Source organism: Ctenopharyngodon idella, chromosome 7 (assembly GCF_019924925.1).
Source record: "Ctenopharyngodon idella isolate HZGC_01 chromosome 7, HZGC01, whole genome shotgun sequence".
In the NCBI taxonomy this organism is placed as follows: Eukaryota; Metazoa; Chordata; class Actinopteri; order Cypriniformes; family Xenocyprididae; genus Ctenopharyngodon; species Ctenopharyngodon idella.
In genome coordinates, this window is record NC_067226.1 from 3,283,777 (window position 1) to 3,306,560 (window position 22,784).

Consider the following 22,784-nt stretch of genomic DNA (forward strand, 5'->3'; position numbering starts at 1 on the left):
AGACCATGTTATATATATTTAATATTATTAACATTCAGAGTAGAAATGTAATATTTCATAAATACATTTTGTGTATTGAAATAATCAGTTATAGAATGATGCTTGCATTGGTGTTTCTTCAATGTTTAAAATTAATATTTAAAATATTTAAAATTTTCATGACAAAATCGTCATGGGACATGTTTCACAGTATGTTTTCAGAATACCCCTTTTATTTTACCGCCCTTATCAAAAATACAACTCCCTAAATTCCTTGCAGTGGGCTGTGCGATTTGACAAGTAGCCAATGAGCGCCGTGACCGCTGTCACGTGACTCGGGCTGAGCGCTTCCTGCGGCGGTGCAAAACAGACTGGCGATCTGAGGAACGGAGAATTGCAGTTTCTGGGTAAGTAAACACATTTGCAAACCCAAGATTGCTCGGGTTGCACGTTATGACTTTTCGGTGCGGGTCTGGTCTGTATTTAGGGCTGCTTGGGGCGGACTCCGGGGTAAATGTAGCACTTGAGAGCGGTCGTAGAGATAGGCCCGAGCTATTTCCTGGTCACAGTCCTGTGTTGGAATACATTCACAGTGGAAGTGCTTATTCGAAAGCTCTAGAAGTTATAAAAGTGGGCTTTTTAGACACTAACGAACCTTGTTTCGATTTGTATGTTCTTATCTTCCATTGTTTGACGCTATGAATGGAAGTGGGTATGTATACATATGGGCCAGATTAATACTGATCATAATTTTCCATCACATCATCATACAAGTTAGTGAAAGTGTGTAGCTTCTTGTGTCATGAATGATCAGGGCATGAAACGCCTCAGGCTGAGAGTAGATGTTAGTAGTACGTGAAACTGCTTAGGACAGATTGTTTTCATTATGTCTAATCCCCAAGTTAAAATTTATAGTCTAATCAACTTTTGTATACGGCTTTAAGGCTATAGGATTTTGTGTTATTATGTGTGCTGAATGTTGAAGTGCAGGTAGAGTTGTAGAGGCTGTAAATGTGCCCCGTCATGTCAGAGCCACAATATCCCTGTCACCGTTATAAATAACTCTCTCTCTCTCCCCTCAGACTGGGGCTGTAATCATTTACATCTCTATCTCTGACCGCTAACCTCATGTGTCATGCCCTCAGGTGTCTATTTGAACTTCTGAGCTTCATAATTTCCCCCACAAATGACTCGGAGATTTGGACTTGTTGTGTTTGCTACATCACAGTTCATTACAAAAGTGTATAAATTTAGCCCAAATAGTGGCTTCAGGCTCTGAGGGCCGGATGTGGTCTGTATGCAGACATTGTTGAAGGGTGTTTGGTGTCAACATTAAAAAGCTTGTGGCATGATTGTGTTGTTGGGTTGCTTTTATAAAACAAATGGTTTTTTTTTTTTGGTTTTTTAAAAATAAAATAAAAAAGCTTATTTAAAAATAATTCACATTATTTAATTTATATTAATATAACTTGCATTTCAGATAAAAATGGGCAATTGAAAGAATTTATGTCCAAAGGATAATGGTTCAAAATGTTAAAAAATGTTATCTGTCGCTCAGCGCATCGCTTGACAGGATATTCCGTCCCTCTCACAGCTGCGGTGTAACCATGGCGAATTAATTGCTAAATTTAATGCTGTCGATTGACAGTATGTTTCATGTTTTCTCTCACTTCCACTTTTTGCAAAAAATATATGAAGATGACTGAAGAAACGGCAACTGTGCTTCTTGAGAACATCAGCGTTCATAGAAAATACCAGGTTTGAATGAGGTGTCAGTTTGAATGAGTAGGTTTGCATATGACCAGCTTCACTTTCCAACCATATTCCCCCTCTCTCTCCCTTTTTTTTTTTTTTGCTGCCTGTCGTACTGATTTATCATTTTAAGTCAAAAAGTCTATACAAAGCTCAACAATACAGATGGAGTCAGTTGATACTACAGTCTCACTTTTTTTGATCATAACTGACAGTTTAAATGGGCTCATGTGCCACTCTAATTTGGCACGAATACAAATGTTCCCATGGTTTCGATAACATTTAATTTCTAACCTATTATTTCTTTTGTAAACAAAGCTTTGTGCTTCACTCGTTTTGTGATATTCATGTAAAATAGCATTCACATACAAAAAAAAAAAAAAAGTGTTTTTGTTTAGAACATTTTGTGTTGTGAATTAAGCGAATTTAATTGTTACCATGGTAAAGTTGGCTTACACACACTACTGTTCAAAAGTTTAGGGTCAGTATATTTGTTTTTGAAAGAAAAACAATTTTTATTCTTTTACTTGGCTTAAATTGTTCTAAATTGACAGTAAACATTTATAATGTTACAAAAGATTTCTATTTCAAATAAATGCTGTTCTTTTGAACTTTAACATTCGTCAAAGAATTGTATCATGTTTTCCACAAAAATATTAAGCGTAAAACTGATTTCAACATTGATAATAATAAGAAATGTTTCTTGACCATTAAATCAGCATATTAAAAAGATTTCTGAAGGGTCATGTGACACTGAAGACTGGAGTAAAGATGCTGAAAATTCAGCTTCGCCGTCACAGGAATAAATTACATTTTAAAATTATATTAAATAGAGAACAGTTATTTTACATTGTAATATTATTTCACAATACTACTGTATTTCTGATCAAATAAATACAGCCTTGGTGAGCATAAGAGACTTCTTTAAAAAACATTTAAAACGTTTTACTAACACAAACCTTTTGAATGCTAGTAAAGATATTGAAATTGAGAATTAAGCACTGTATACCGTTGTTGTCCAGCAAGAACATGTTTATGAATTTGTTGCTGTCATGGAGTTTCATTAGAGCTTTGTAATTTCCAGTTATAATTAAAAATGAATATAAAAATGAATAATGGGTCAATGACATGATGACGTGCATATTTTTATGTCCAAGTGTATTATTTCCTTTTGAAATAAATTTGATAAATTCATCACATATCACTTTATTTTATAAAACCTATTTAGTTTGAATTCATTTTTAGTACATTTAAATAATACATAGTATTTTATATTTTGTTATCTTAAACCCCCAAAATGTCAGGTGGTGCAACTGTCCAAACAAATGAACAGACTAAGAAAACTATTTAAAATGGTGTCTTAATAAAAAAAAAAAAAACTACTGTGGCATCATTTTAGGTTTGAAACCTTTTAAATAAACACATTTTATAAATATTAGTCGTTTTTAAAGCTGTTGAGATAATTAAAAAACTTGTATCCAATAACTTATATTCTCAAAATGTCAGGGTGGCACAATTGCAAACATGGCTCTTTTATTATGAATTGACAAGGTAATAACAGTAAACATGATAATGCATCATTCAGAGGACCACAACTGATCCTTGTGGCAGAGTGAAAAGGTTTGTAGATCTCTCTCAAATACTGGTAAAAACTGCTAATTTCAAGTATGGGTAGGTTGGTACACTTTCCATGTCAGGTGGTACAACTAAAGTATATGCATACAACTATTTGGTTGTACCACCTGACATAAAAACAGTCAAAAAATGAATTTAAACACTTTGAAATGTTATTTAACAACTGAAACTTGTTTAAACACATTGTTAATGACTCAAAAATATGTATTACTTCAGTTTTGAAAATATTTTTATAAAAACACTAAAAACACTTTTTTTTTTTTTTTTTTGAAGCTTTATTTGTCAATGACCCTAATATAAAATATACTTGTATACAATATATTTATATACATCTGAACTTTAAAAAAAGTACAATATTATTTTGTGATAAGTGTAGAGTAAAAATCTTAACTACCAGCCAGCAGAAAAAAAGTTTTTATTGTTGAGCTGAAAGAAAAATGACATGTCCCTTCATGTGTCGTTCAGTAGCGGTGGAAGAAGCAAACCCAGTGATGGCCTCGGCTCCTATAGCACCTTACAACTCCAGTCCTCTGGGGAACAGCTCCAGCCAAAACGTGAGTGAAGCCTGTGTGAAGATGTGCTATAATTGTGCTGTCCTCATGTCCTTTGACTGTAACAGATTGTTTCTCATTTTTTCCCCCTTTGCTTTACAAACTACATTATCCTGTAAGTGTGCAATGCTGTTGTAGGAGGGTTAGACTTCTGCATGAATAAATAATACACTTCACTGGTATCAATAGAGCTGCCCTTTTCTCTGCTTTCCTATAGTATTAAGCAACCATATAGATGCTATAGAAGAGACATAGATGCCATTCAAATGCTGCCTTATTCTTCTCCTTTTTCGTTTGAGCTCTTTTAAACATATACATATATAATATACAAATATAAAATATACATATAGAATGAAATTAAATACATTTTGAAATATAAAAAAATATTTCCTAACATGCATGCGTTTATTTTAGCACTTCCAACAGTGAAACTACACATTACAGCCTGTAAAACATTGAAATAAATATCAGTCAATAATGGTAACCTAAACAATATAAGAAAGTTAAATATTACAATATTACATAATATAATCAATATTACATAAAAAAAACATTAGTTTTATTTCCACACAAATATCAATGCGTCATGTTTAGCCTACCACTCTGTGCTTTTTTACACACACTGCTCTGGGTGTGTGTCCATGGTTTGCTCTGTGTGTATGTGTGTGTGTGTCTGTGTGTTCTTTACTCACTGCTCCTAAAATGTGTGCACTAACTTGGATGGGTTAAATGCATAGGAAAAAATTCCAATTATGGGTTACCATACTTGGCCTTCATGTTATGTCTCTTTAAGAGGGCTGTGGGACACGAGCAGGACAGAGACCATCTCTTGTCTAATATGCTGCCTTCACGTGCTATCGGAATTATCGTAAATATGAGTTTCCTAGTTGGACATGAACGCCCTCTCACGTCATAGTCATAGTCGGAGAGCGATTGCTGCTGTGACTGGTGTTCTTTATTAGTTTATTAGTTTACAGCTATATTGCCTTGTCTTGTCATTAAAGTAGTGCATATTTACATATATGAATAATCATTTGAAGCATATTGTATGTTTTATACACTGCAAAAATTCAAAGTAGCCTGTACTTGACCGAAATCCCAGAGTTGTTAGCTAGCTGACTAGATAGATTGCACAGTGAATGTTTATATTGTCAATGAATGGGATGCTAAATAGAATTTTGGCTTTAATAAGATTTTTCCAATACATAGGCAAGAATAAACCTGGTGTCCCTCCATGATTCCTGTTCTTTCCGACAAAAAAAGCACTTGAATGCGACAAGCTTGTAATCGCAACTTCAGAAGTGGGAAATAGGAGTGAAGATTTGGGAAACGAAACAAGAGATTCCATGTCCAGTGGAATAACTCATGGAATATTGTTAAATTTGTGGAAAATCGTGTGACCAGGTCGCAAACCACAAATACAAGGTCTTAAAATACTAAACCCATAAAATGTATGGGCTCGTGTACCGCCCTCATTGGGCACAGATCCAGATGTTTCTTTTGTTGCAATGTAACATTTAATTGCTAACCTATTATTTATTTTGTAAACAAAGCATTGTGCTTCATTTGTGTCATAATATTCAAGTAAAACAGCATTCACATACAAAAAAATGTGTTTTGGCTTGTCACTGCAGTAGGGCGGTTGTCAAGTTGACCAGCACAGCTCAAATATATGTAAAAACCAAAGTGTAATTCAAATGGGAACTTGTATTAGTGGTTTAAACAAAGTATATTGTTTATATAAAGGAGAGAGCCCCTCCCTACATGAACACATACATATGCAGTGTCTGGCTTGGCACATGTAACCTCTCTGGGCAGAGGGGATTCCAGGCAGACAGGGAGTTGGCACGTCGCTGGGGCTTGAGCCAGAAGACTGCTGCTCCATACATATGTTAGTGGAGCTGTAACACCTGGCAGGTGATAGGCAACAGAACCAGAGTCTCCGTTTTTTTCAGGGTCCCTGAGGACAGCTAGAGAGATTTTGTACAAAGGACCATCCATCTGTCTCTGTGATTGCCTCTGTTTGTCTCTTTTATCTTAGTCTTTCTTTCTTTCTTTCTTCAATATTCAGAAATGACTATAACTAAGCCATTTGAGCTTGATTTCCCAGAAGACTGTGAACAATTGCAGACGAATGTTGCAGAAAATACACACTGTACCTTTAAGATGTCTTTTAACAGCATTTCTTTTAATCCTCTTACTAGTTGGCTGTTTTCATTTCTCTCCCTTCCGCGTCTGTCCTCTCTGTTTACCCAACTACCTCTTATTTGTGTGAAGCAGGTTAGTTTCCCAGCTAGGATCACTGTGTGTGTGTGTGTGTGTGTTTTGGCTGCTCCATTTGTCATCTCGAGAACACGGGCTAGACCATTACCCAGAAGCCCTTGCTTCAATCTGCCCACAGGGTTGCGACGTGCAAAACACTGAACAGCAGCAAAAGGCCTACAGAATAAACGACTACACGCAGCGAATGGCACTCTTAGCTCGCATTCCAGTTCACTAACCTTCAACTGGCAGCAGGAAAATAGCCCAGGGAAAGACAATCTGGATCCCTGATCTCACACACACACATAGAGAATCAGACTGGTGTTCACAGACAGAGGGTGAAAGAGGACAGTGTCCTCTTACTCTTTATTTTCCTCTCTTCACTACTTCCTCTTCCATTACTTCCTGTCACTTTCAGAATTTTTTTCTCAGTAGCTATTTTTTCCTCTTGTCAGATGCCACTGAGTACAGTTCGGTCTTTTCAGACCTGTAGTGTATTATTATTGTGAGTAGTGTAGAAGCAGTTGTGATCATCCTTATATGAGAGCTTTTGTGTATGTGTGAGGGATGTACTCGTGTCAACCCAATGTTCCTGCATGTGTTGACAGGCGTCCAGAGAGAGCCTGAAGATGGAGCCGCTGGCAGATGTTGCCGTGCTGCCGGGAGAAGAGCGAGTGATCGGTGAGTGAGAGTGTGTGTGTGTGTGTGTGTGTGTTTGTGGGCTCTCATTGAATAAGAATGAATCTGATATCTTCATAAGCCTTTTGGTCATCTTTTTGTATCTTAAAATGCACTATTTTAATATTGGCACTTGTGTAATAGTAACTTGCCAGTCCTAATACTCTTGATTCAGTATGGCTGTTAAAGTAGTATTTTTTTTTTTTTATATATATAGTAAAGTTATTACATTGCAAATTTGTCTCTCATTGTAAAGCCTAAAGTATACTTCAGTTTTGATGTAAACGCTTAATGTATGCGTATAGCCAAAGGCATTGCCTTTCAAAGTATACTCCATTTAGTAGCTTGCGTGAACACAGGCGAATGACATGCACACTAGAAGGTTTCATCTTTTCGTCCAGTGTGTGCACTATTTCTCCTAAAGTTATGTAAACTTTAAACTCTAAACCCCCTCACACAAGCGCTTATCAGTGTTGCCGTCTGTGCTATTGACGTCTCAAAAAAGTTTGTTTTCTCCGTTTCTATTTTGACCGTAAAACCATAGCTCAGGCCAGTTTGTGGAGAAACTAATTAGTGCAAAAAAATTCATGAGGCATGTGTGAGCCGAGCGTACAGACTGAGTATATGCTGTTAGAAACCTATTATGCTTATGATGAAATCCGTCATATTCGCTGTACACATACACTAGTGTATGCGTAAAAACTGAAGTATGCTTTGGCCTTAACTCGCTTTAGATCTTAATAAAGCACCCAAGAGCCTTAGCGAAGTCACCAAGTCACCTCACCAAAGTCCATGTGGCTCGATGATCGTTGTTCAAATGCTTTGATTGGTGAAAAATCCCCCCCCCCCCAAAAAAAAATCATGGGGAAGCCGTTGTTCATTGGGGCGCCATCCAGTGCTTCACACTCCAGACCAGTAGGTGGCGGAAATGTTCACCTACTGCTTTTGCTGTTTTATGGTAGTTGGCAAACCAACATTTTGGCAAGAATGCAGCATCACACAGTTGTACAAGCAATAGATAATTGGATTAAAGTACTAGGCTGGTCATGTGATCACAAAATGGTAGCCCCCATGATGGAGGACCACTCTTTTGTTATATAGCTTTATGTTGACCACTGATATTACTGTCTGCATCTCATGTGAGTTTACAATGTTTTGATAAAATATATTTGTTGAAAGTACTATTAATTTCTTACGTACTTAAATTTAATGGTTTAATTTTAAGAAAGATTTTATGGGATTAAAATGTTGAGCTTTTTGTTTGTCCCACTCTATTTTACTCTTCAGATAAAGACATCATCTATATCTGCCCCTTTAATGCTGCAGTCAAAGGAAAGGTTTCCATCACCAACTACAGACTCTACTTCAAGAACACTGACTCAGTAAGAGAAGCTTTCATTTTTCAAAATGCAACGCATTAGATCTCTAAGTGTTCAGGCACAGTTATTCTGAGGCCATGCCAGGTGCTCTTCTGTTTAAAACCAGCTCATTCATTTCCTTCTGTCTTTCAGTTTTTCCTCCTCATGTTGTCCTTTAAAGGCTGGTTTCCATTCTTTATTTTGAATTAAATTTTAGTGTCCACCTTTAGTTATAGCACACATCTATTAGTCTGTGTTACCAGAGAAAAGAGTAGGATATGAGAGGACAGGAAGGAGGGATTGCGTATCACATCATATCAGAGAAAGTCTTTCATCTTGTTTCTGGCTCTGACCTTATTTGGCACATGGTAGCAGGCACCTGCAGCCCTGTTTTGTGGACGTTTTGACCGTTGCTAGGGGTCCGTTGCCATGATCTGTCAGCTTGGCAATGGGCAAGGAAAAAGTTGATGGTACACAAAAAGTTTGAAATTTCATATAGTGCTTGACCGATATTGTTTTTTTGATGGCCGAAGCCATTATCTTAGACAGCAGGGTGGCTGATATAAAATAGATTTCAAATAAAGAGAAGGTAACACTAATTTTACATACAGCACACAGTGAAAACAACATGAATATGACATATTGAGCAACTGGATATAGCGCAGAATAGTTTGAAATCAAGGTTTAAAGTTTGTCTCCAGTGAAGCTGAACTCTCCTGTCAGCATTCAGTTCACACGGACTGACCGTCACATACAGAGTAACGCGTTCGTGCAGTTTACAAATGCGCACTTCACAAGATCTCACAGCTGGATTCAACTAAGTCTGCAAGGTTTGTGAAATTACATGTTTATTAGATATTCAAAGATTTGTTTAAATGATATAAATGCATATTTGCTGAATGCCGACGGTAAATGAGTATTATATTGTCTGCTTTTGTCTGTCAATAATAATATAAAAGCAAACGCACAGTTTACAGTTCTTTCTAGTATTGGAACTCTTAAACAGAGACCATAACTAATGTGTGCTTAGGCGCTGCCGTTCTCAGCGCCATCAAAATAAAAATCCTGCTTCCAACATATCGGACAAACAGAAAATCTTATCGGCTGATATTTCAGCATTGACGATATAACGTAATGCTATGCTACAATATAACGGTAAAATAACGCTGCTGCGTGTTGTTTACCTGACTATTATAAACAGTCTAAAATCAAACCGTGCGCATCCTGGTGTTTGTACAGCCAGTGCTGCACTTGTGTTTTGGTGTTCACAGCACGGGACTATCTGTCCTTTTTGGCGATATTGAAACTGAAACGTTCTCTTGCACGCTGGGTCTTTCTCGCATGCACAGTTTTATATATTTAAATATAAAGACTCCCCGACCTGCAAGTTTTTAGGGCTGGAGTTGACCGGTCGTTCTGGCCCAGAACCCCCCTTTTCTGCAGTGGAAATGCGCGGAAAGAGCACCCTTAGTTGATACTGTAATGATATCATATAGGCAAAACAGACTTGGCAAGCGTTCCAGTGCGTATTGTGTTTGCACTCTGGAGAACGTCAAATGTTTGTATTTCCAATATGTTTTTGCAGCTGTGAGCAATTTAGCCAATCATAGACATGTTTGTTGATCTCTTGAACGCAAAGGCCAATCAGAGGTGTTTAATTTAGTCAAAATCAAAATGCCAGAGTTTTTGTTGAGCACTGAATTCTGCATGCTCACGAATCCTCGTAGACACGGTGTAAGTTAGATTCATTGTGCGGTGTAGACAACTTTATTGATTGAGTGACAGCTTTTTAGTGATTATGAAAGGAGCGTTCTATATATAATCCATTGAATAAAAGTTTTGTTTTTCATGCTGCTAAAATTTTTCGAAATTGCAATGAGTGACAGTGATAACCATAGCATGGGACAAAAATATGACGTCAAAATAGATTTTTTTGTATCAAAATATTTTTGAAATTCTATTCTAGTTATTTGTTAAAGTAATCACTTGTAAATTATCTTAAATGTTTTAGTGTAGCTTGCTATTCTTGTTATGGTTAAGCCGTTGCTTACACATTACATCTGCATTTTACTAGAGCACCCTAACTCATTTCAGAAGCACCCTTAGTGATTTGAGTCTGGGACTGGGCCTGGTGTGTTTAGAATGGAAAGCGTTATTTATAGGTGCTTATAGTGCATGCATATGTGTAAGATTGTTTATATTTTGACCTCCCTGTCACTTCCTGTCTTAAGGAGACACCAGTTACCCTGAACGTGCCCTTAGGTGTCATAAGCCGCATAGAGAAGATGGGCGGAGCCACCAGTCGAGGAGAGAACTCCTATGGGTTAGAAATCACCTGCAAGGTATTGCTCACACAAGGCCTAAGAAATCCACATTTTTATAACAGCTAATGTTAAAGGGAGCATTTAAAATGTTTTAGGTTTAGTACCACTTTTATACACTACTGCTTAAAAGTTTGGGGTCAGTAAGATTTTTTTTCTTTTTAAGAAATTAATTTTATTCAGCAAGGATGCATTAATTTGTTCAGAAGTCAAAGACATTTCTAATGTTAAAAAAGATTAATATAGTTAAAAGTAAATGCTGTTCTTTTGAACTTTCTCTTTATCAAAGAATCCTGAATGAATAAATAAATAAATGTATCACGGTTTCCACAAAAATATTAAAATCAATATGAAATGTGATCGGGTTGCCTAGAGCAGAACAAGCATCCCCTTTTTGAAAGTATGACATTTGATGTTCTCATTATTTTGTGTGTGTGTGTGTTTATCAGGACATGAGGAACCTGCGATTTGCTCTGAAGCAAGAAGGCCACAGTCGAAGAGACATCTTTGAGATTCTTTTCAAATATGCTTTCCCACTGTCTCATGGAATGGTCAGTGTTTAACTTAATTTTCAAATGCTACTTTTCACACTCATTCAAAATTTGTATTTGAATTTGAAACAACATTAATCTTTGCATTTTATATAGTGCTTTTAAGTGTTGTGTCAACGTTTCAGCATTTCACAACCGGCTTTCATCAGTAGCCGAATGTATGAAATAGTGGTTTAACTGACTCTTTCGCTTTTTTTGGCTTTTTCTGTTTCTTTGACTCTCACAGCAGCTCTTTGCCTTTCTGAGTCAGGAAAAGTATGAGGAGAATGGCTGGAATGTTTATGAGCCCATGGAAGAGTACAGGAGGCAGGTGAGGACCAGATGCCAGGACTTGTGCTGGTCTAGAAAGGGTCTTGCTGCCCTTGTTCATTCTGCTCACACTCACCATTTACTTACAGTTGAGATTGATATAATATAATATAATTATATACTATAATATGTTAATGTAATTGCATAAGACAATGCATCGTGCACAATCTACTTTTATTAAAGATTGTGTTGTTGTTTTTGTTCTCTTTGTCAGGGTCTACCCAATAGTGAGTGGAGGGTCACTTTCATCAATAAGAACTACGAGCTGTGTGACACTTATCCCACAATTCTTGTTGTTCCATACAAGGCCACAGAGGAAGATCTTAGAAGAGTCGCTACCTTCCGCTCCCGCAGCCGCATTCCGGTGAGCTCTTTTACAGATGAGCAGTATGAAAGGTCAGAATAATGGTGTGATTTTTGTTGGAAGGTCAAATTCAACCATCTGTTGCATAAGGAAAAGGCTGTGTGATGGAAAAATGTGGAGAATCCCATTTTCAGATTTTTGCGCATAAAGCAATGCATTTCAGATTTATGTAATACATTTACCTTCATGTATGTACTGCGATATAGGGTTGGATATTTATATACGTCTGTATGATGATAGTCATAGATAGATGCACCAATATTACAATTCTGGCTGATACAATAAGCCAATAATTATTTTCATGTTATGGCTGATAGCCAATAAATGGCCAATATTAAAATTCTATGTAAATAAAAAAAAATTAAATAAAACACTAAAAACTACAATCAGTCATTTTAAATGCTACAAGTGAATTTACGCATTACAACATGTACATGAAAATGGTACTGCTAAAGATAAACAGTTTTACATGACACCAAATATAAACTAAATTATTACTAAATTAGCATACACAATTAAATATTTAAACATGGGCAATATATATCCAATATTGACAGATAGCACTAAGTGTAATATTGGCAAATAAGGTACAGAGACATATTGTGCATCCCTAGATGATGTTAAAACTGTTTTTTTTCTTGTCTTTTAGAAATTCTTACAATTTTTTATAATGTTCAGTGATGACCTTACCATCTGTGATGATGATGGGTTTCCTTCCACTCTCAGGTGTTGTCGTGGTTCCATAAAGAGAACCATGCTGTGATCATGCGGTGTAGCCAACCTTTGGTGGGCATGAGTGGCAAGCGCAACAAAGACGATGAACGTTATTTGGACCTCATCCGTGAGGCCAATGGCACTATCAAACTCACCATCTATGACGCCAGGCCTAACGTCAACGCTGTGGCAAACAAGGTTAGATTCCAGAAGGTTACTAATAAATTGGAGTTATTGGCAGACCTAAGATATTCAAATTCATCTCCAAGAAGTTCTTGAGAGTTTTTGAATATGATTATTTTTTTTTATTTTTTTTTACCTCATATCTAACGTATGGCCTTATCAACTGAAGGTATGGTCTGGTTACTGTTTTCCAGTCAGACTTGGACTCTTGGTTTGTATTAAATAGACAAAACGGTGTGCTTGCATGAGTATGTTTTCAGTCTTTGTGTGTTGCCAAACTAATTAAAATCAAAAAGTGGACCCACAGTGGACCACCACAGAGGTGCTAGAAAGCTTTGCCACACTGAACACCGCTGACAAAGCATTTTGAAATGGCATTATTGATCCAATAATTTCTCTCACACAATGTGTTTAGGTACATGAAGTGTGAATGCAAGTGTGCAGAATTTCTTGTTTACGTGATCACGTACCATAACCGTTATACCTCTAAACCTTTACCCTCCAGGCCACGGGTGGGGGTTACGAGGGTGACGATGCATATCAGAACGCTGAGCTGGTCTTTCTAGACATCCATAATATCCATGTCATGAGAGAGTCACTGAAGAAGCTAAAGGACATTGTCTACCCCAATGTGGAGGAGTCTCATTGGCTCTCCAGCCTGGAGTCCACCCACTGGCTAGAGCATATTAAGGTTTGTTTGTTTTTTTCATTTATACCAATGTATATTATAAAACTTAACATCATCTAATGTAGCTACCTATCTTCCTGTTCTAGTTGGTGTTATCAGGGGCCATCCAGGTGGCTGATAAGGTGTCTTCTGGGAGCTCTGTGGTGGTGCACTGCAGTGATGGCTGGGACCGCACAGCTCAGCTCACCTCTTTGGCCATGCTGATGCTGGACTCCTACTACAGGACTCTCAGGGGCTTCCAGGTGCTGCTGGAGAAGGAATGGATCGGCTTCGGACACAAGTTCGCCTCAGTGAGTCTCAACTGAGTTGCAAAACCACATAATTTAGTGATGGAGTTTGAGTTCTATCAGCCATGTTAACAGGGTGATTGCTTTGATAGAGTTGATAGAACATAAGGGTAACACAAATCTTTTCTGTGTGTAAGATTTTGTTTTGTGTAAAAAAATAAATAAAAATAATAATCATTATCAGTCGATATTTACATCATACTTTGTGTGTGTGTGTGTGTGTGTGTAGAGAATCGGCCATGGAGACAAAAACCATGCGGATCAGGACAGGTCCCCTATCTTTTTGCAATTTATTGACTGCGTGTGGCAAATGACTAAACAGGTATGGATCTAATTGTTTAACCATGTGAACTGTCATACTGCTGTAAACTTGTATAACTTTCTTGTTTTTCTATTTTCTGTGGAACACAAAAGGAGGTATTTTTCATAATGGGTAACACTTTACAATAAGGTTCATTGGTTAACTACATTAGTTAACATGAACTAATAATGAACTGCACTTCTACAGCATTTATTAATCATTGTTAATGTTAATTTCAACATTTACTAATACATTATTAAAATCTTGTTAACATTAGTTAATGCACTGTGAACTAACATGAACAAACAAATGTATTGCTCATGGTTAGTTCATGTTAAACATGAACTAACCATGAGCAATACATTTGTTACTGTATTTACTAATCTTTGTTAACGTTAGTTAAAGAAAATACAGTTGTTCATTGTTTGTTCATGTTAGTTCACAGTGCATTAACTAATGTTAACAAGATTTTAATAATGTATTAGTAAATGTTAAAATTAACATTAACAAAGTTTAATAAATGCTGTAGAAGTGCAGTTCATTATTAGTTCATGTTAACTAATGTAGTTAACTAATGAACCTTATTGTAAATTGTTACCTCACAATGTCCGAGCTGCTGTTTTCCATCTTATAAAAGTGAATGCTGATTTAAGACCCCAATATACTCACAGCCTCTTATACTTAGAGGTAAAAAAAATTATGTGCCTATTAAAATGACTGGATTTCACCCCCACAAAGAATTGTAGAACAATGGTAAATGTGACCTTACCTTAACACATGAGACAGACAGTAACAGTCAGCATCATTGACATCATACCTGGTGCAATTCATTTTTATGTGGCATACCTTGAATGAGATTTAAGTGAAAAATTACTTAAATTTCACACAAAGCTATTATATGTCATCAGCAGTAGTATTAAAGGTGCAATAGGACATTTTTGGAGAGGCTAGCAATAGTGAGCTAGCTTTCAAATCATAACATCCCACCCTCCCTTCAGAGCGCTCTCCAAAGCCACACCTCCTTCAAAACACACACACAGTTGCTCTTGGCAAAGTGTCACAAGAGACGGTGTTAAACTACCTCATGTCTTAAAGCACATAAAATTGCAATAAAAATTAATGTAAACAACTTAGAGAGCTTGTACCTCACTGCTGCTGAATCATTTTGGTGTTGATACTGTTGACATGGATACGCATAATTCCGAGTCTGACTAAACAGCTCCTGTTAGAATGTCACGGGTTGCAATTACTTAATTACGGTAGTTATGGCATGAACGCAGCATAAGTTCATTGTTTTGATTCAGTAGGAACTGTAAAAGGTGGCTGCTGTGTGTTTGTGTTGCTCTGTGACTGATGTCTGTCTACATAAACTCTGCATAGCATGAAACACGCTGATGACGTATGATGTCTGCACAAACAGGGTGCTTGAGTGTATGTAAAAACATATACGTTGACAGGCAGGTAGGACATCATATTATTTTATTTGGACTAATAATGATTGAATGAACATTTCATGGTCCTACACCTTCCACAGACGATATATATTTATAAAAATACATATAGACCGTTTAACTTAGTGATTGCTATCAGGATATGAGGAGTCTTTCAACTAGTATAACAAAAAATGTTTCTGTAGAGAATCACCTATTGCACATTTAAGTACTTTTATGGTACTGTTTGCCATTTTTAGAGCTTCACAGTTTACTTTCATGGAAAACAGCATCTGAAGTGGCAGCTATTTCATTCTAAATGTCTCTTTTTGTGTACAGCAACAGAAACCAAATCATACAGATTTGGAATACATTTTCTTTATGTGTTTTGTAATCCAGAGTTTACAGCTATTTAGAGTTTAATGCAAGTAAATCTTTTTATCTTTTATCCCTCTCTCACATCTGCAGTTCCCAACAGCGTTTGAGTTTAATGAACGTCTCCTGGTAGTAATCTTGGATCACCTGTACAGCTGCCGCTTTGGCACTTTCCTCTACAACTGTGAGAGCGCCCGTGAAAGCAATGTAAGAAATGACAAACACACATCATAAACAATTGATATTAGTAAACCACATTGATATACAAGCCCTGAACTTCCCTCTTGATAGTGTTATCATTAATACAAACCTGACCATAATGTGCATCTGTCATAGAGCTGCACAATTAACAATCGTTAAAAGATCGCAATCTTGATTTAAACACCCACACAATCTCATTCCTAAATGACAGCAGTTCTCCTGTCTATTAAACCTTTGACAAAATCACACCGGAACATTCAAATCTGTGTTGGTGCTGCCGCTTACCCAGAGAAAGCTTTTATCTTGAAACAGCTTCACAAACAGTCTTTTCAACCACACTGTATCGTTATTTCTGTTACAAATATTCTTATTATCACAGAAGAACTGGGATAAAAGTTTATAGTTCAGATAAAAATGTTGATGTCAAAGGAAGCAATCAAAATAGAGCAAATCACCTTTTGAAAGTAACAAATAACGATTGTATCATTCGACAAGTGACTGTTAAAAAATATATTTGTCATTGAATACTTCATTCAAGAGATTCCTTCAAAAGCTGATTCATCCAGTATTGAAATAAGTGAAGTGTTTGTGAGTGAGTCAATGAATCATTCATTCAAACTGAGTTTTTTGAAATATTTCAGATTAATTAAACATTTTAAATAGACTTCAGCAATTAACATTTTGTCATAACCTCTAGTAAATCATGTTATTTTGTTTAGCTGTCTGTTCATAATCGTGGGAGAATTGTGATCTGTTGAAACAAAAAAAACTGTGATTCTCAAATCATCCAGAATCGTGCAGCTCTAAACTGTCATAGACAAAAAAAAAAAAAAAAAAAAATTTTTTTTTAAATTTTTACTTATCATACATAGTGCCAATGAATGATGTACCAGACAATGGTATATCAATGTTGGAAAAATACTGTTTAATTGGCCTTGAAGATACAGTGACTTGTGAAAATGCTTCCATTTTGCTTTTTTATATATGAAAAGTGAGTAAAAAGTTAATTAAGAAATTAATACGTTTGACTTAAAAAAAAAAAAATCTGATTTAAATTAGATTTTGAACCTCAGTTTTTAGATTTTCAGTGTTGAACCTCACTCTATATTGATCTATCACCGATACAGTGGAAATACAGCCTAGATCTATTAAATTGTGCTCCACTGTACCTTTCTTTCTTTAACTTTATCACACCTTTGTCTTTGAATCTCTAAAATCCCATCTTCTTCACCTCCTATTGAAGGCCACTTGTCATCAGTGGGATATATTGGCATTTGCTTTCTTTCTCTCACATGCACACATTGCCTTTTATTTCTCTCTGCGCTCATTGTGTGAAGTAGAGCGTGAGTAAAAGGGATGCTTCACTGACTCTCAGTCGGAGTAGAACGCACTTTGGGGAGATGAAACATTCATTCTGGTGGCCCTCTAGAGCCGTCCACCATAACAACAATGTTAGGGAGCACAGTCCCACTTTACATCTACTGCTAACCAAAGAATTCAACACCTTACCATCTGTATTACTAACATATTCAATTGCTTAACAGCTGATTCTTTGTTACCAGTATATTAAATCACCTGTACTTTGTGTGTGTTAAATGTATATGTGTATATATTATAAATATAGAAAAATACTCTTTAAATAATAGTGTTTATTCAAAATACCAACTTTTGGATTTTTTTTTTTGTCCGTATTGTTTTACTAGAATGTTCGGATGAAGACGGTGTCTCTGTGGTCTTGGATCAACAGTGACACATCCTTGTATATAAACCCCTTCTACACACCAGAGTCAAGTCGTGTGCTTTACCCTGTAGCCAGCATGCGCCACCTAGAGCTGTGGGTGACTTATTACATCCGGTGGAACCCTCGCATACAACACCAGGTATCGACATACATTTCACAATTATGTTGTAGTTTCTTTAGCTTTTGTATGGTAGTAAGCATTATTTAAGCTGACTTATTTGGGGTATGCATTTATACAGACCGATTTTAGAAGGGTGAAAAAAGTATGTGCCTCTTTTCTATAGTGAGTGTTTTTGCCTCTGGGTGGGATTGAGCATTTATCTGTCTGTGTGTGTGTGTGCGTGTGCGCGCACCCGATTCAGCGGTGCAGAAAATCCTCTCTCCAGTTTAATTACGTCCTGACTGGCACTGCAGTGAACTGTCCTTATCACCACACAAACACACACACACATATGGATTCTGTCACAGTGGTTTTGCAGGAGCCACTCCAGCATTGGCATAAATAAGCATTTTGCCACATTAGTCATAACAATGATTAATGCTGTTTACCTGTATACAAATTAAATGCTAAAATAAAAATAATAGACCAATGAAAACATACAAATGTAATGTGTACAGACCAAAGTGCCATTTTTGAGTATTAAACTGCACATTTTATCATAATTATCCAGCAAATTATTGATTAATATTGAGAACTAGTATTCCAGCTTCTTATTAGCATCAAAAATGTTTTGTGATGCAGATGTGATTGGTTTTCCTTATTGGAAGTTTCTGCTGCCCTCTGGTGGATTTTCAACACAGATGTCAGTTCACATGTATGAACCTTTGTGTATATTTGTGCCTATCAGCAACAGAGTCCAGTGGAGCAGCGCTATAAGGAGCTACTGGCGTTGAGGGATCAGTACCTGAAGAAACTGGAGGAGCTACAGCTCTCAGACTCCGCCCCATCCTCCACTCACTTGACAAACAGCTCCACCCCCAATGCTGCCACGGCCAATCAGCACATCACACACTTACAGACACCGTTTTGATCACACTCACAAACTGTTACAGACATTGGACATTTGTACATAGCAATAGCGATAATTATGGTAACACGATTAGTAGTGATGTCGACGATAACGAGTAACAAACCAATTATGCAATAAACCACAGTACGGCCTTCATTGCGGGAAAAAAAAAAAAAAAAAAAAGTTAAGCGAAAAGAGAAGCCTTAAGTGACAGTGCTGTTTTTTCGTGCCGCATACCATGGACGAAAGGGAGTCAAATAGTGCGTGTGTGTATGCCAGAAAACACTTGGATACTGTTTGGAATGGTCAAGTTATTGAAAAGCGATTGAGTCGGACGGACGTATGTGATTTATGTGTTGCGTTATGTGTGTTATTAGTGTTCTAAAGTGTCTAGATCTGAGTGGAGAACATTTTTGAATGTTGAGCACTGGTAAGAATCTGTTTAAAAGGTATTCAAAGAGAGCTGGTCTTGTTTACGGAGTTGTAAACTTTAGTCTACATTATGTCCATTCAATGTGGTATCAAGCAGGGTCTTCAACCTTTGATAGAGCAATCATTTCATTAGTCTGTATGCTTGGTTTAACTGTTTGACTCAAATGGCTGACCTCATAAGGTAAAGGAAGCAAATATGTTGTCTAAATGTCGTACTTTTTTCCTCCACGAATGTCATTCGCTGCTCAGGTGAGTGTACTAAATGGAAGGAAAATGTTCTGAAATGATAAACATTAGTTTGTTGAACAGAACCAGGGTTTTTTAAGCGAGCGACACAGATACCGTTTCGGTGCCTTTACTCATATTTGAGGTTTTCAGGTGTATATTTTATAGAGAAACATTTTTTTTTTCTTTATGGCAGCATCAGTATAGAATGATTTCCATTCACTGTGCATTTGAGCGACAGGTTGTTTCCTCTCCTGCTTAGGTCTGGGAGTTGAACAATTTTAAGCCCTACATGTTAGTGGCTTTGGGTTATACCCCTTAAAAATGACATGCAGTTGCCACGGAAAGCAAATACTTTGTATAAAAGCAAATATTCTGATGGAGCTGACAGTATTGCTCCCAATGAGACGTAGCTAGTCTGCAAAGTCTTTTGGGTAGAATAGAATGGCTGGGATATAAAGCTGTGTGTTTGTGCTGTCCCAAATTCAGTCTTTTCTTGAGGAAGAGAGCGGTGACTGACACGGGGGGGATAGAGGAGAGTTATTGATAATGCTGCCTCGGAAAACTGAACTTCTAAAGACTTTGACCTCAATGAGGATATGAAGTTTATCCATAGTGTGCGAAGAAGACAAAAGTTCAATAAACAAACAAACCATTTGCGGTTGGTTGTTTTTAGGGGGGGAAATAAGACAGAAATCTATTTTTTATTTTGTACAAGTACCAGAACTATGTAATTACCTCAAACAAAAACCTATTTTACTGTTGAAAGTTCTATTGTTGTAAAATATAATTATTTTATTCAGTGTAAAATTTGACGGTTTTATAAAAAGGAAAGTAATTAGAAAAAATTTTTTGGTTGGTTTTGGTAATTGGTAACTGTAGGTAATTTGTTGAACATCCTCATATATATATATTTCTTTTCTTTTTTTAATGGGCATTTAGTTTTGCTTTGTAACATTTTAAAGATCTGGAAATGGTCTGATTCTGTAGTAGGGAATTCTTTTGCTCTCAATCCCATTGCTCAGTGCATGAGATTGAAGGAAAGCTGCACTCTGATTTTTTTTTTGTCTTGACATTATCTTAAGTTAGATATAATAGTTTAAAGGGATCTATTTGTGTTTTGTATTCCCACATGTATCCTTTATTTGTTGGCCAGCTATTGTTCTGTACATAATGCTGATTAAATTAATTTAAAGAGTTCACATGGAAAAGACTGTATGCTCATTATTGTACCCAGGCATTCTGATTGTATGACATAGCGGGCTGTTTAAAGGTTGCTTACAGTGCTATTACACATAGTACTTGTGTCGTATAAACCACTTGTGTGACTCTGATAACATTTAAAAAGGTTGTTTAAGACATACAAGCATGGATGACTGCAATGAAAATGCATACTATAATCACCAAATTAATCATCAAATCTGCCATGGCAGTGATATGAACACAGCATAGTTAAAAAGATGGCTTTATAAGGACAAGCCTGAGCTAAAAAGTAAACCGAAGTTTACTGGGTTATATTAATGACGTACATGCCACACATAATCTATTACAATGTTCTTTTTTATTTAAAATCAAAGGAATGTATAAGAAATGATCATCTGTTTTTAAACTAGCGATGATGCAATACTATACTAGCTGCATGTAACACATGGATCTTTGGTCACTTAGATCATTTTTATGTTTCAAACTCAAATATTTATCCTTTGATAAGCCTTACATTGATTAATAGTTAATGTCACTTTTCGTAAAAGAGAATTCAGGCCTTTCCTCAAAACCTCTCATAAAAAAAAAAACCATGCTTCCTGCTGCTGACCAACTTTATGGAGATGCAGATTTCATTTTCCAACAGGACTTGGCACTTGCACACAGTGCCAAAGCTACCAGTACCTGGTTTAAGGACCATGGTATCCCTGTTCTTAATTGGCCAGCAAACTCGCCTGACCTTAACCCCATAGAAAATCTATGGGGTATTGTGAAGAGGAAGATGCGATATGCCAGACCCAACAATGCAGAAGAGCTGAAGGCCACTATCAGAGCAACCTGGGCTCTTATAACACCTGAGCAGTGCCACAGACTGATCGACTCCATGCCACGCCGCATTGCTGCAGTAATTCAGGCAAAAGGAGCCCCAACTAAGTATTGAGTGCTGTACATGCTCATACTTTTCATGTTCATACTTTTCAGTTGGCCAAGATTTCTAAAAATCCTTTCTTTGTATTGGTCTTAAGCAATATTCTAATTTTCTGAGATACTGAATTTGGGATTTTCCTTAGTTGTCAGTTATAATCATCAAAATTAAAAGAAATAAACATTTGAAATATATCAGTCTGTGTGTAATGAATGAATATGATATACAGGTTTCACTTTTTGAATGGAATTAGTGAAATAAATCAACTTTTTGATGATATTCTAATTATATGACCAGCACCTGTATGTGTGTATATATATATATATATTTTACATTTAATCTTCAAATTAACAACATAAAGAGAGTATATTTAAAATATATGTTTAATGGCATCTTTTTATGGATGAAGGCCAGTATCACCGATAGCAATACTGATACTTGTGTCTCTATACAATTGTTTTTTTCCCTCAGTTTTAGCCATTAATTATAGACGTTCAACATTACAGTATAATTGAAAGCTATCAATTTGAACCTCTATTAGGCTAAATGTTATAACAATTTTTAATTTAAGTGAACTTAAAACAATCTTCACATAAACCCATTTTAATAAATGTCACATTTAGCTGTGCCTTTAATATATCGGGGCTCAACACAGGGTCTTTTTCTGCTGGCCCAGTCAGACTGGTTTACTTGCCCTGCCAAAATGCACAAAGTTATTGTTTTCATTGTTTTTGATCCATGTAACCTTGTAAACAGTGCTTTAAGGTTTTCAGGTATGTCTAACAGGAAATAAACAGAAATAGCCTAGTCAAACACTTTACAGCCTTCACTAAATTATGAATTGTATACAGATCAATCATTTTTAAAGCTAAGTTATTAAGTCAAGTGCAGTGAGTGATTTTCTCTTGTTCTTTTGTTCTTTGACTTTGATTATCATCAATGACAGACATCACAGCAGCAGGTTAGTAAATATATCAGGGCAAAGAGGTTCAGCTGACAAAAAAGTTGGGGAATCCCTGCATTGCATGCAAATATGAAATGACGTGAATTTGTACATTTTAATGTGTTTGGGAGGCAAAAGACAATAATACATGGTTAAATGACTCACTAGGTGATCATTCAAATAATAGTTTGTCAGAAGTTGATTAGATATGCAATGTTAAAAACACTTCTTAAAAGTGAAATGATTTCAGAGTATTTTAAAATGTAATATCATCTAATTACAAGTAGTAATTAATTATTTAATTTTCGGTATCTGATAGTACCTAGCACGGAGTATATGCGCCGATATTTTAGCGATCTAAATATG

The 22,784-nt window shown here is 36.3% G+C and overlaps 1 protein-coding gene across 3 annotated transcripts; it reads left to right on the plus strand.

The window, feature by feature from the left end:
• Positions 1–231: 231 nt before the first annotated feature.
• mtm1 (myotubularin 1) lies at positions 232–20,558 on the plus strand. 3 transcript variants are annotated; one of them, XM_051899635.1, is made up of 15 exons: positions 232–386; positions 3,832–3,920; positions 6,788–6,860; positions 8,145–8,239; positions 10,447–10,557; positions 10,986–11,087; positions 11,314–11,397; positions 11,611–11,760; positions 12,487–12,672; positions 13,163–13,348; positions 13,432–13,635; positions 13,862–13,954; positions 15,832–15,945; positions 17,643–17,819; positions 18,529–20,558. In XM_051899635.1, the coding sequence occupies exons 2-15, from the start codon at positions 3,858–3,860 to the stop codon at positions 18,709–18,711; spliced, it is 1,821 nt and encodes a 606-aa protein (XP_051755595.1). In that variant the 5' UTR covers positions 232–386; positions 3,832–3,857; the 3' UTR covers positions 18,712–20,558. The 3 variants fall into 3 exon arrangements, with proteins under 3 accessions (XP_051755595.1, XP_051755597.1, XP_051755596.1); XM_051899637.1 differs by having other exon boundaries at positions 11,317–11,397; XM_051899636.1 differs by having other exon boundaries at positions 265–386; positions 3,835–3,920.
• Positions 20,559–22,784: the final 2,226 nt, after the last annotated feature.